Here is an 11,974-nt window from a genome sequence, read left to right as displayed (position 1 = left end):
GTTCAGCGTTTCTCGCGATTTGGTGAACCCGTTTTGGAAGAGGAAGGAAACGGGCTAGTGACGCTTCTGACTGGCGATGCCTCCGGTTGCAGGTCGAAAGCTCATCTTTCTCAACCAAGGTAGTTTCTCCTGGCTGAACCACGGGTGAAGAAGGCACAGACACTATTGATTTATGAACTATTTCTGTGCTCTCTTCCAAACTAATCGATATCTACAAGCAACAACCAAAAGCTACCATTATGAACACAAAAACAACAAACACAAAGGCACAATGTTGATTAAGAAAACAACCACCAGTCTCTCGACAAAATCAACTAAAACATCGTGGATGATAAACATACACTATGTAAAGGAGAGGACTCCGCAACACCACCAGAAACTGTAATAGGAATGTTTAAATCAAAATCCTTTTGATCAACCACATATGCAAATTCAGCCAGATTCAAAGTCGCAATTCCGACCACGGGAACCTTAGTCTTTGACCTTTGATTCAAACCTTGCAACACAGAACTAACCAATTAAAATCAAATTTAAAGTAACAACAACAATTATTATTATAATTATATAATAATTCACAAAAACAAGAAAAGGAAAAAGAAAAACACCCTTTTTCCAATCAACCCCCAAAATCACTTCTTTAAAATAAAATAAAAAATCAATTTACGAGATATGAAAAAAAAACCCAAAACAAAAATAATCTAAAATTCTAAAATTGTAGCAGAGAAAAAAAAACACGAAATAGAGAGGGAGGGAGAGAAAGAGAGACAGACATTGAAGAGAGAGAAAGCGATTTCCCAGGGGTGAAAGGCATTGTCTTTGTAGGTAGAAAGGGTGCAGAGCGTGTGAAACTCCTCGTCCCAGATAACAACGTCGTCAGGTTGAGGTTGCGCCTCTCTAGTGAAGTTCCTGGCTATGGCGTTTCTACGCAGCGAGCTAAGTGTGAGTTTGGGACCCTTCCACTTAATCTGGAGTACCAGACCCATTATCTGCGCCTGGCCGCACCAGATCGCATCTCTGGAGAGTGAGGGTCTCCACCAGATCGCACCAAACCGCGATGTGATTGGCGCGTGGAGGATCCATTGGAAGTGGTGATTCACCGGAAGAAGAAGCACCGACGAGGGAAAAATCGACTTACTGGAAATTCTATTATTAAATCCCATTTCAGAAACCCTATTATTAAAATCTAATCTTTTAAGAAATGCCACGTATAAAGGTTTCAGTATGCCACGTTTAAAAAACTTGCCACGTCAATCTCTCACCTCATTAAATACTTAACCCCGTTAACCCAATTTAACGGCAGGATCCAATTGATTCAAATTAGCACTTTTTAGAAATAAATTGGGAATTCTAATAAAATGGAGATTGAACTGGGAAAAACTCACGAAAATAGAGACAAAGGAGTTTAACCTATGTTAAAATAAGAAAATGGGCTCTATGACTTTGAGTCGCTTGGTGCCATTTCATCACCGCTTGGTACTGACATTGCTCGTCACTGGTTATCCTAGCTTGGATTGTCCATTCAGTTTCTTCTCTCGCCCAACGAGAGTGGTGGTGCCCAACTGCTATGTTGTTTCACCCAGCGAGTTGCAACCTTGAAACTGTGTTTGTTTTATGACTTTGTAAGAATGAGAGTGATTCTTTTGTCGTTCCATTCCATGTAGGTAGTCTTAAAATCTATCTTTTGTTATCCAATCACGTTTCCTAGGTAACCTTAAAATCCATCTTTTGTTATTCAATTATGTTTTTTTGGAGTTCTAATTTATTTTCCTTTATCACAATTATATTTTGTTCACTTATTTCACACATTTAAACAAATATAAGTGATAAAACAACATAAAATATTTAAAACATCAAACAATACAAAAATTTATAATACACAAGATAAAATTTATAGAAGAGTTTATTTTATTTACAAAAATAAACACACAAAATATGTAAAAATTAACATTGTCATATTAAAAATATATATAAATATGTAAAAATAGAAAATTTAAAATAAATAAAGGAATATGTGAAAGAATTGAGCCAATAATGTGAGTCAATAAATAAATGGAAAAATTGTAATGAAAAAATCAATAAAATTCTCTCTCATGATAAAAAGAGTAATTTATAAATATTTAAGGCAAAAGAAAAAAAAAAGGAGATATATGTTTGAAGATATTTTGAAAAAAAAAAAAGCTATCTAAAGCAATATTTGAAAACATTACATATTATTAAAAAAGTACTTTTATATCAAAAGCTCTTATATGATTAAAAGAACTTTCTAATTAATAAAAACAAGTAGAAGTTAACAATTTTTTTAAAAGCATACTATATTTAAAAAAAAATAATGAAATCATTGAATAATTAGTGTTATATTATAAAATAAAATTTAATACAATTTTTTAAAGAATTGAAACAGTTTAATTAACAGTAATAAATAGTTCTTTTATTTGTTAAATGAAAGGTGAAATGTTTACTTACTTAGGTATTGAAGTAAAATATTAATGTTGGTAGTTGTGAGTATATTCTCAAATAAATAATGCCATTTAATATCTAATATATTTATAAGAGGTGTTCGGAAAGAATTATTTATTATCTTTTGTTTTTGAGTAAAATATTCCTTATTTGATAAATAATTATAGAATAAAAATTGGTAAATTATCATAACCATTTAAATTAACTCATAATTACTTATTTTATATAATAAAAGGTAATTGATGCAATTTCTTATAATATTGTACAATTCTATCAATGTATAAAAAAGATAGCATTTTTTTTTACTTCTATTAAAATCCACTTATCCATGTAAACAAAAAAAATTACACCAATCCACATATAGGTAAATAACAAATTTTAAAATTAAGTTAATTCAGTAATTGTCTATATTAAAACTAGTCAGAGAAATGTTGAGAATAATAAATATACAATGTGAAATATTTCTTCTTTTGAATATTTTCAGGATCTGGTTCTTTTAAATGATAGCATTTAATTTGTTTTACGTGGAAAAAAATTAAAAATTATAAAATATTGGTTGAATAGGGAAAGACACATTCAAAGAGAAAGAGAGATGCTTGCATTTTGCTTGCACTAATTTGCTTGCACTAATTGTAAAATAATTTTTATTTTACAGGTAAAAATATTTATACTGAAGTATTTCGTTATCGTTTTTAATTATTTTATTATTATATAATTTTTATTGATATCTATCAATTTCTTTATTCCCTTACTTTTAATTATAATATTTTTCAGTGTGTAATTAATTTCAAAATATTAACTTTGTATATTTTATATAGTTTTGTCTTAACCTCCTTATTGAAATTAATGTTTATCCTGTTTAGTAATATGTGATTTTATTATCATGTACTATAATCAGCACAATAAAAAATACTGCACCTATCATATTATTTTTATTTATTTAAAACTTAGTAAAAAATATTTCAAAATATAAGAAAACATATATATATATATATATATATATATATATATATATATATATATATATATATATATATATATATATATATATATATATATATATATATATAAGAGACACATATTTCATAATTATGAGAAAAAGAAAGCATATAAGTATCTTGTTATGGTCCCAAATTATTCAAACTAAAAAGTACAGTTAAAATAATTAATTTAATTAAAATTAATATAAAATTGAATAAAAAAAGCTTATATTTTTACAAAAAAATATATTTTATATAATTAAATTAAATTAATATAAAATATCATATATTATCATTTAACGTTCAGCAAATACTTATAATTGAATAACTTAATTTCATAATTTTTAGCTACTAGGTAAGGTTTTGACTTCTAATCAGTTGTTCTTTTCATCTAGCTTTTAATTTATTTTTCAAATATAACATAGAAAACTAGTTAGTTATTAATAGTCAATAATTGAAAGATCCAAATGGTTAAACTAACTTATTAAATTACAGTATTTAAAAAAGAATAAGTTAAGGTGGCTAATAACTACAAAATAGCTTAAATAAACTTTAATGGTATGACATTCTTATATAAATTTTAAATTTATTCAATTATTAAAACCATATTTTGAGGTGATTATTATCTTATTTTGATTTTCTAACTTGCTTAAAGAAAGTTAAAATATTATTATAGTTAGGAGTAATTATATTCTCCTATAATTAATGTGATTTAATATATTTTTTCAACTTTTTACACAATTACTCTAAAGATACATGAAAAACAGTGCCTCACAAAAAATTAAAAGATTATTAATTGTTTTCGTTTTTTGTGAAATTTCCTTTTCTTTTTTGACATATATTAAACTAAAGAGTTAATTATTTTGACCATTTTAGTTAAGTTATCAGCTTAGGAGAAAAACAATTAATATATATATTTTCCTTCTAATCCACCTACTCAATTGTAGCTTAATTAACATATTAAAAATTAAAGGCATTCAATGAATATTGTGTACTATAAAACCAGAAATGGAAGGAGGGAGAGAAAAATCATGGAGAATTAAAAAGCTTTCCTCTTGTGATTATTTTGATAATCAGGTTAATTGAAAGGAGAGCATCAAAATGGAAGAAAAATGAAGTTTATGAAAGATGAATTGAGTAGTAAAAGAAAATGAATTCACTGAGTGGTGCATACATTTTGGTAGTAGACCTTATAGGCTCATAATGCATGAAGAAAAGGACAAAGGAAAATGGACCCAAGTTTCTGATATTCACATTTTTAAAAGTGTAAACTTCCGTGATGATTTTGTTGCCATATGAGTGAATTAAGCTAAATTAGTCAAATTATTGAGAGTCCCAAGATCAGTTTATAGGAAACACTGAGAAGAGGGTGGCCGTGCATCTTAGCAACACCATCATAACTAAACTTTTCATTTTCCTTCATATCCTCAAAAAGTTATTCAAAAGGTATATTGCAAATTTCACAGCTATTCACAGACTTTAAAAGGGTTAAAGTGGAAAGAGATATAGAGATACAGAGAGAGAGAGACTTTGTGTGTGATCACAGTGTGAAGAGTCAACCAAACCCTTTTTGGATGCATGTGTTTGTAAGGCTTTCAAGTGTCCACATGTTACCTTTTATCTCTGCTTTCTTCTCCAACTCTTTCCCCTTCTCTCTCTTTTCTCTTGTCTCTGCACAAATCTACAACCTTTTAGTTTAAATATTCATTTTCTTTTCCTCCTCTTTCACGCTTTACCATAGTCAAGCATAGCGGTTATCATGCAGGGAACAAGACAGCACACACTGAACTGAAACACTAGGGTTCTATGCCATCGTTTCATTTATAAGGAAAAGGTGCCAAAGTTAAGAACTTTTTTTTTCTTCTTATTGTTGTTATTACTGATGAGTAACTGGTAATAATATATTTTTTTTTTAACTTTCTAAATAATAATAAGAGTGTGAAACAAAATAAAAATAAAGACAGCATTTATTTGTTTATGTTTTGGGCTTTATCCTTTTGTCTACTTATCTTTCTCTCTCTGTATTATTATTTATTTATATTTTCCCTGGTTTCAAAAGGTTCTTTTTTGATTGCGCTCTCAGGTATATAAGGCAGATTCTGAGAGACCCATTTCATCTTTTGTGGTGCTACATGGCTGGGAAATTCTGGGGTTGGACGAATCAATCGACGCGAGGATTAAAAGTTTCTGCGACAAGGCTGAGTCATTAGTGGCAGCTTGAGTTTTTCAGAGGGGCTTTGAGTAGTAGCAGTTTCTGTGGGGGGTGTGCTTGTTTGATTGACGAAAGGAAGAAGAGAAAGAGAAAAAGAAAAGCAAAAGTGGCTACTTTGATGAGTTTTGGGGGGTTTCTTGAGGTCAAACAAAGTGGTGGAGGGGGTAGGATCGTATCAGATATTCCTTACAGCAACGGTTCCAACCACAGCAACGATATAATGCCCTCTGGTGCAATCTCGCAGCCTCGTTTAGCCAGTCCTACGTTGGCCAAATCCATGTTTAACTCTCCTGGCCTTTCTCTTGCGCTTGTGAGAATCATCCCTACCCTTTTACTTCTCTTCTTCTTGTTCATAAGGGTTTTTGTTTTGGGTGGTTCTTTTCTTTTTCTTCTTACTTTGGTTTTCTTGTTTTGTTTGGCAAAAAAAACACAGCAAAGTGATGTCGACGGACAAGGGGATATGAACAGATTAATGCCCGAGAATTTTGAGCAAAATGGGTTGAGAAGGAGCCGGGAAGAGGAGCATGAAAGCAGATCTGGCAGTGATAACATGGATGGAGCTTCTGGTGATGATTTTGATGCCGCCGACAACCCACCAAGAAAAAAACGTTATCACCGACACACTCCTCAGCAAATTCAAGAGCTTGAAGCGTACGATGAATTTTTCATTTAAAAAAAATAGTCTTTTTTTTAAGGTTCATGTTGAGTGTTCTTGCTTTTTTTTTGGAGGTGTTGTTTTTTATTTTTCGTTTGTGTTTTCTGGGTTTTAGGCTTTTCAAGGAGTGTCCTCACCCGGATGAGAAGCAAAGGCTTGAACTCAGCAGAAGGCTGAATTTGGAAACGAGGCAAGTAAAGTTTTGGTTCCAAAATCGAAGAACACAAATGAAGGTAAAACCAACACTACCCTTATGTCAAAACTTTTCCTTCATTCGAGTTATTTTATTTTATTTTATTTTCACTTTCAATTTCCTTCTTTTGGGAGTTCTGAAACCATGGATCGTTTGTGTTGTTTAGACACAATTGGAACGGCACGAGAACTCGCTGCTAAGGCAAGAGAATGACAAGCTTAGAGCGGAGAACATGTCTATGAGGGAGGCTATGAGAAATCCTATGTGCTCAAACTGTGGTGGTCCTGCAATGATTGGTGAGATTTCACTTGAAGAACAGCATCTCAGGATCGAGAATGCTAGGTTGAAGGATGAATTAGACCGTGTTTGTGCACTCGCTGGCAAGTTTTTGGGTCGCCCCATTTCTTCTTTAACAAGCTCAATTGGGCCTCCATTGCCAAACTCAAGCTTGGAGCTTGGGGTTGGGAGCAATGGTTTTGGAGGTTTGAGCACTGTGCCTGCAACATTGCCTGATTTTGGGGTGGGGATATCAAGCCCCTTAGCTATGATGTCACCTTCAACTAGACCAACTGCAACATCAACTGTGGTGACTGCTGGGCTTGACAGGTCAGTGGAGAGGTCTATTGTTTTGGAACTTGCTTTGGCTGCAATGGATGAGCTGGTGAAGATGGCTCAGACCGGGGAGCCTCTTTGGATCAGGAGTTTGGAAGGGGGAAGAGAAATTCTCAACTATGAGGAGTACACAAGGACAATGACACCTTGCATTGGTTTGAGACCCAATGGTTTTGTCACCGAGGCCTCTAGACAAACTGGCATGGTCATCATAAACAGCTTGGCTCTTGTTGAAACATTAATGGACTCAGTAAGCCCTTCAACTACCTTCACACTTTTCTCAAACTTTTCCTCCCTCTAATTTAATACCTTTTATTATTCTTGGCTCCTTTGGTTTTGTTATTTTCTCATTTTATGTTGATGTTCTTCTTCAGTAATGTTAGTAACGTGAATATCTCTATTATTCTTTTGGGGGTCTCATTTCTAACATAAATAGTATATTAAAAATAGTACTGTATAAGAAAAGAGATGCCAGTCCCTGTTAATTTTGAATGCGTGTGAAACTGATTTACTTTCTGCTGTGACAGAATCGATGGTCAGAGATGTTCCCTTGTATGATTGCTAGAACCTCAACCGCTGAAGTTATATCTAATGGAATAAATGGAACTAGGAATGGTGCCCTTCAGCTTGTAAGTCTAAATTGTTTTCTTACAAACTACTTTTCCTTTTAAAACAAAAAATTTTCAATTTTTCAATGACATAAAATTTATTCTCAGATGCATGCTGAACTTCAAGTCCTTTCGCCCTTGGTTCCTGTTCGTGAGGTCAATTTTCTACGCTTTTGCAAGCAGCACGCAGAGGGCTTGTGGGCAGTGGTGGATGTGTCCATAGACACCATCCGAGAAACTTCTGGTGCACCCACTTTTGTGAACTGTAGGAGGCTTCCTTCTGGTTGCGTAGTGCAAGATATGCCAAATGGTTACTCTAAGGTGAGTAAATTACCAATATTCTTCTTAGTTAATGGCTGGTTTTATGTTCTCGCTGCAATTTTAGCATCCCAATTTTCTCTTTTTTGAAGACAGTAAAAATGATTTACTAGTACATTCTGCCAAGCCTTTTGTCTTAATACTTTTCTAAATATATATGTGTGTGTATATATATATATAGGCCACCTACTGAACCGTACTATCTCACCTGCTTTCATGTTTTCATCACATTTATTGTATTTTTTCCAAGTGGGTGCAAGTAACTGCACCATGGTAGCTTAATTGTGCATTATTTAAAGTGGGGGCAAAACACCAGGCTAAGGAATCATGGAGCTTTTGCTTTTCCAAGCTACAAAGAAGGCTCCTAGTTCTAAGTAACTCGGCTTGTTTAGTGATTACTCACTATAGAACCACTCTGTCAGTGATGATTCCAATATATATTTTTAGTCTCTCAAAGAATTTGCACCCTGAGATAGTATGCTTCCCTTTGTCTCAATTATATTCCAATCTTCAATTTTCAACAACTGATTTTGATCCCATAAACTAATTGAGTAATACACCATGTTGCACAAATCTAGGTTATCCCATTAATTTATTGATGGAAGTCTCTATCACTTAAATTTTTGTAGCACGAACACATTAATTAGATATCCCCCTTTGAGCAATTTGCCTTGCAATATTTCACCTACTTTTTTATTCCATAAACAATTCATATGATGTTTCTATTCCACTCTTTTATGCTACATTTGTCATTCCCTAAGCATTATTTAATTTTGTAGACTATACGTGACCTGGTTCCAGCCCTATAGTCCATAGGTCTGTTATATAAAAATATTCAATGAGGACCCTTTGAGTCAAGATCAAAGACTGAACATTTTGTCTGTTTCTTGGGTGTTTGGGATGAGTTCATCACACTGTCGTAACAAATCTCGATGCCCCTTTACACTGCACGTTGTAGTAGCTATACTCCATATCCCGGGTCACTCTATCTAGTACCTTATATTTTATGTACTTCCTCCAGGCTCCACAGATACTTTGTCTCTCTTTGATATTCCATGATTTCCCTTCCACATGCTTCTTCTATTCACCACACCATCTTCTTTAAATCCCCCAAAAACTTAAAACACTGATTTAACTCATTTTTTCTAATCAACTAACCCAAGTCTTCACAAAACAATTATTATTTGTTCCTCAAATGGTCCACTTTGTGGCATGATGACAAAATTAGTTAATTTTAGGTTCATAAAACAAAAATAATGGTGGGTATGAGAGTATAATATATATAACAGACATTTGTTTGAATTACACACAGGTGACATGGGTGGAACATGCAGAATACGACGAAAGCCAAGTTCACCAGCTGTACAGACCCTTGTTGAGCTCAGGCACGGGGTTTGGTGCACAACGTTGGGTTGCCACCCTTCAACGCCAATGCGAGTGCTTAGCCATTCTAATGTCCTCAGCAGTTCCCTCTAGAGAACATTCAGGTACATTCATAGATAGTCAAAATTAGATATTTGTAATCTTTTAATCTTGACATCACATTATGTTACGAATTTACTAATTTCTATGATCTGGGTGTTGCAGCAATAAGCTCAGGTGGAAGGAGGAGCATGCTGAAGCTAGCACAACGCATGACGAACAATTTCTGTGCTGGAGTTTGTGCCTCCACGGTGCACAAGTGGAACAAGCTGAACGCGGGGAACGTGGGAGAGGACGTGAGGGTGATGACAAGAAAGAGCGTGGACGACCCCGGCGAGCCGCCGGGTATTGTTCTCAGCGCGGCCACCTCAGTGTGGCTGCCGGTGTCGCCTCAACGACTTTTCGACTTCCTGCGCGACGAGCGGCTCCGGAGTGAGTGGGACATCCTCTCGAACGGTGGACCCATGCAAGAGATGGCTCACATTGCCAAGGGACAAGACCATGCTAACTGTGTCTCCCTCCTCAGAGCCAGTGTACGTATATATATATATATATACATACATAGATAGATACAATGCAGATTTCCCTTATGATGAGTGAATATAATTAAAGTTGATATTATGTGCAGACATGCATAGAAAATAGGAGAGATTGGTTTTGTTTTTTAATGTTGGGGAAGTGGTGTTTTACCATTGTGAGAGGAAAATGTGGTAGAGAAGAGGAAACGTGAATGATGAATTGTCGCGGAGTGTGAAGGATAAAAAAGGTGAAATTGAGAAGGACAGGGTTGGAAATTTTGGAAGTATCTATGAAGACAATTGGCACCAGAAATAGGGCAGCGTTTGTTTCAGCAAACTTTTATAAAAAGTCAAAATTCAGGACTTTTGTCAACTTTCTATTTTCCTCTCTTCTGACCTCATTATTTTGCCCTAATTTTTTAAATTTGGGGGAAAAAAAGGTGGTACCGGGCTTTGACTACCCCCCACCGAACTTAACGAAAACGACAACACCTAAAGTTGAATTTTTATTTTTATTTTTATTTTTCTTTATTAATTTTACAGCTTATTATTGTATTTTATTTTTCTTCTTGCAGGCTATGAATGCGAACCAGAGCAGCATGTTGATTTTGCAGGAGACGTGCACCGACGCGTCGGGGTCGCTTGTGGTGTACGCGCCGGTGGACATTCCCGCAATGCACGTGGTGATGAACGGCGGCGACTCTGCCTACGTGGCGCTTCTCCCGTCGGGGTTCGCCATCGTCCCGGATGGATCCGCGGCTGGTGGAGAGCAACACGGGGGCGCGTCGCAAAAGAGGGCGGGTGGATGTCTTCTGACGGTGGCGTTCCAGATTCTCGTGAACAGCCTACCGACGGCGAAGCTGACGGTGGAGTCGGTGGAGACCGTGAACAACCTCATCTCGTGCACCGTGCAGAAGATAAAAGCAGCGCTTCACAGCGAGAGTTGAGTGTCACGGGCGCCTCACGTGACTTGTTTATTATTATTATTATTACTATTATTTTGTTTGGTTTTGGGGATTAGTTCAAATTTGTTGTAGCTAAAGTTGCGATAGGTGGCGCGTGTGAATGACGCGAGGGGTGGGGGTGTTGAGTCAAGAACGAACCGCGCGTGGGTGTGAAAACTCCTTGCAAGGTGTCGAGGGTCCGAGGCTCGTTCGGGTCGGGTTAGGATCTTTAACACATGGCAGGGGTGGTGGTTCGGGTATTGACTCGGGTCGACCCTTTGTCTGCTCTACTAGCAGCAGAAGAAAAGAAAAGAGAAAAAAAGGAACAAAATTGTGTTTCTGGTTATTTTTATCTGTATTGACTTGAGAGTTTGCTAGAATTGGATCTAGTAGTTTGTTGCATATGATCAAATCAATAATTTGTTTTCATTTTTTGACATTTTTAGATCCTATACCTTTTTCTTTTCTTAATTTTAGTATCTCCATGTCTCGTCTTCTTTTAAGCTTATTTCTCAATAATGACACTAACTTTCAAAAGTTAGTGGCACATGCTTATCAATGTTTTATTGTCAATTAAAATATATTTTCTTTATTTTTCATCTAAACATTTTATATTTATTAAGTTGGCTACTATAATTTAAAAAAAAAAATTAGCATGTGCAAAAAGTGAAGTTTAACGTTGGTTCTTCCTCTGGTTGAGAAATGAAGAAACCGAAAATCTACAAGTATGAACACATGACTTGTGTTCTCAAAATGATAAACAATGGTGATGGGTTGTTGTTATCCACGCGCCGTTTGCTGATAGTGAGAGTTTAATAATAAACAAGACAATAAATAACTCTGGTTCTGGATAAGTATCTATCAACTCAGAAATTATATTTCTAACCAAAATGATAATAATACTGATAAGATGTAACACGAGATAATCACTACAGAAAAAAAAAACAATGTGTTGGTCATGTTTTAATTTCTTTTTCTCAATTTTTCAAAATAATCATTTTATCTTTAATTTTTTAAAATACCTGATTTTTAGTCTTTAAAACCAATACGTTTTT

The 11,974-nt window shown here is 34.7% G+C and overlaps 1 protein-coding gene across 2 annotated transcripts; it reads left to right on the top strand.

Annotated features, from left to right (window-relative positions):
- The first annotated feature begins 5,102 nt into the window (after positions 1-5,102).
- Positions 5,103-11,358, top strand: LOC124836984 (homeobox-leucine zipper protein ANTHOCYANINLESS 2-like). 2 transcript variants are annotated; one of them, XM_047312262.2, is made up of 10 exons: positions 5,103-5,271; positions 5,521-5,959; positions 6,083-6,300; positions 6,420-6,537; positions 6,664-7,359; positions 7,637-7,738; positions 7,826-8,038; positions 9,348-9,522; positions 9,623-9,990; positions 10,551-11,358. In XM_047312262.2, the coding sequence occupies exons 2-10, from the start codon at positions 5,768-5,770 to the stop codon at positions 10,920-10,922; spliced, it is 2,454 nt and encodes an 817-aa protein (XP_047168218.1). In that variant the 5' UTR covers positions 5,103-5,271; positions 5,521-5,767; the 3' UTR covers positions 10,923-11,358. The 2 variants fall into 2 exon arrangements, with proteins under 2 accessions (XP_047168218.1, XP_047168219.1); XM_047312263.2 differs by lacking the exon at positions 5,103-5,271 and having other exon boundaries at positions 5,477-5,959.
- Positions 11,359-11,974: the final 616 nt, after the last annotated feature.

This window comes from Vigna umbellata, chromosome 4 (genome assembly GCF_029865625.1).
Source record: "Vigna umbellata cultivar VRB3 chromosome 4, Vumbellata_1.0, whole genome shotgun sequence".
NCBI classification, from domain to species: domain Eukaryota; kingdom Viridiplantae; phylum Streptophyta; class Magnoliopsida; order Fabales; family Fabaceae; genus Vigna; species Vigna umbellata.
The sequence above is the reverse complement of the archived record's forward strand: the minus strand, read 5'-3'. Positions and strand labels throughout refer to the sequence as shown.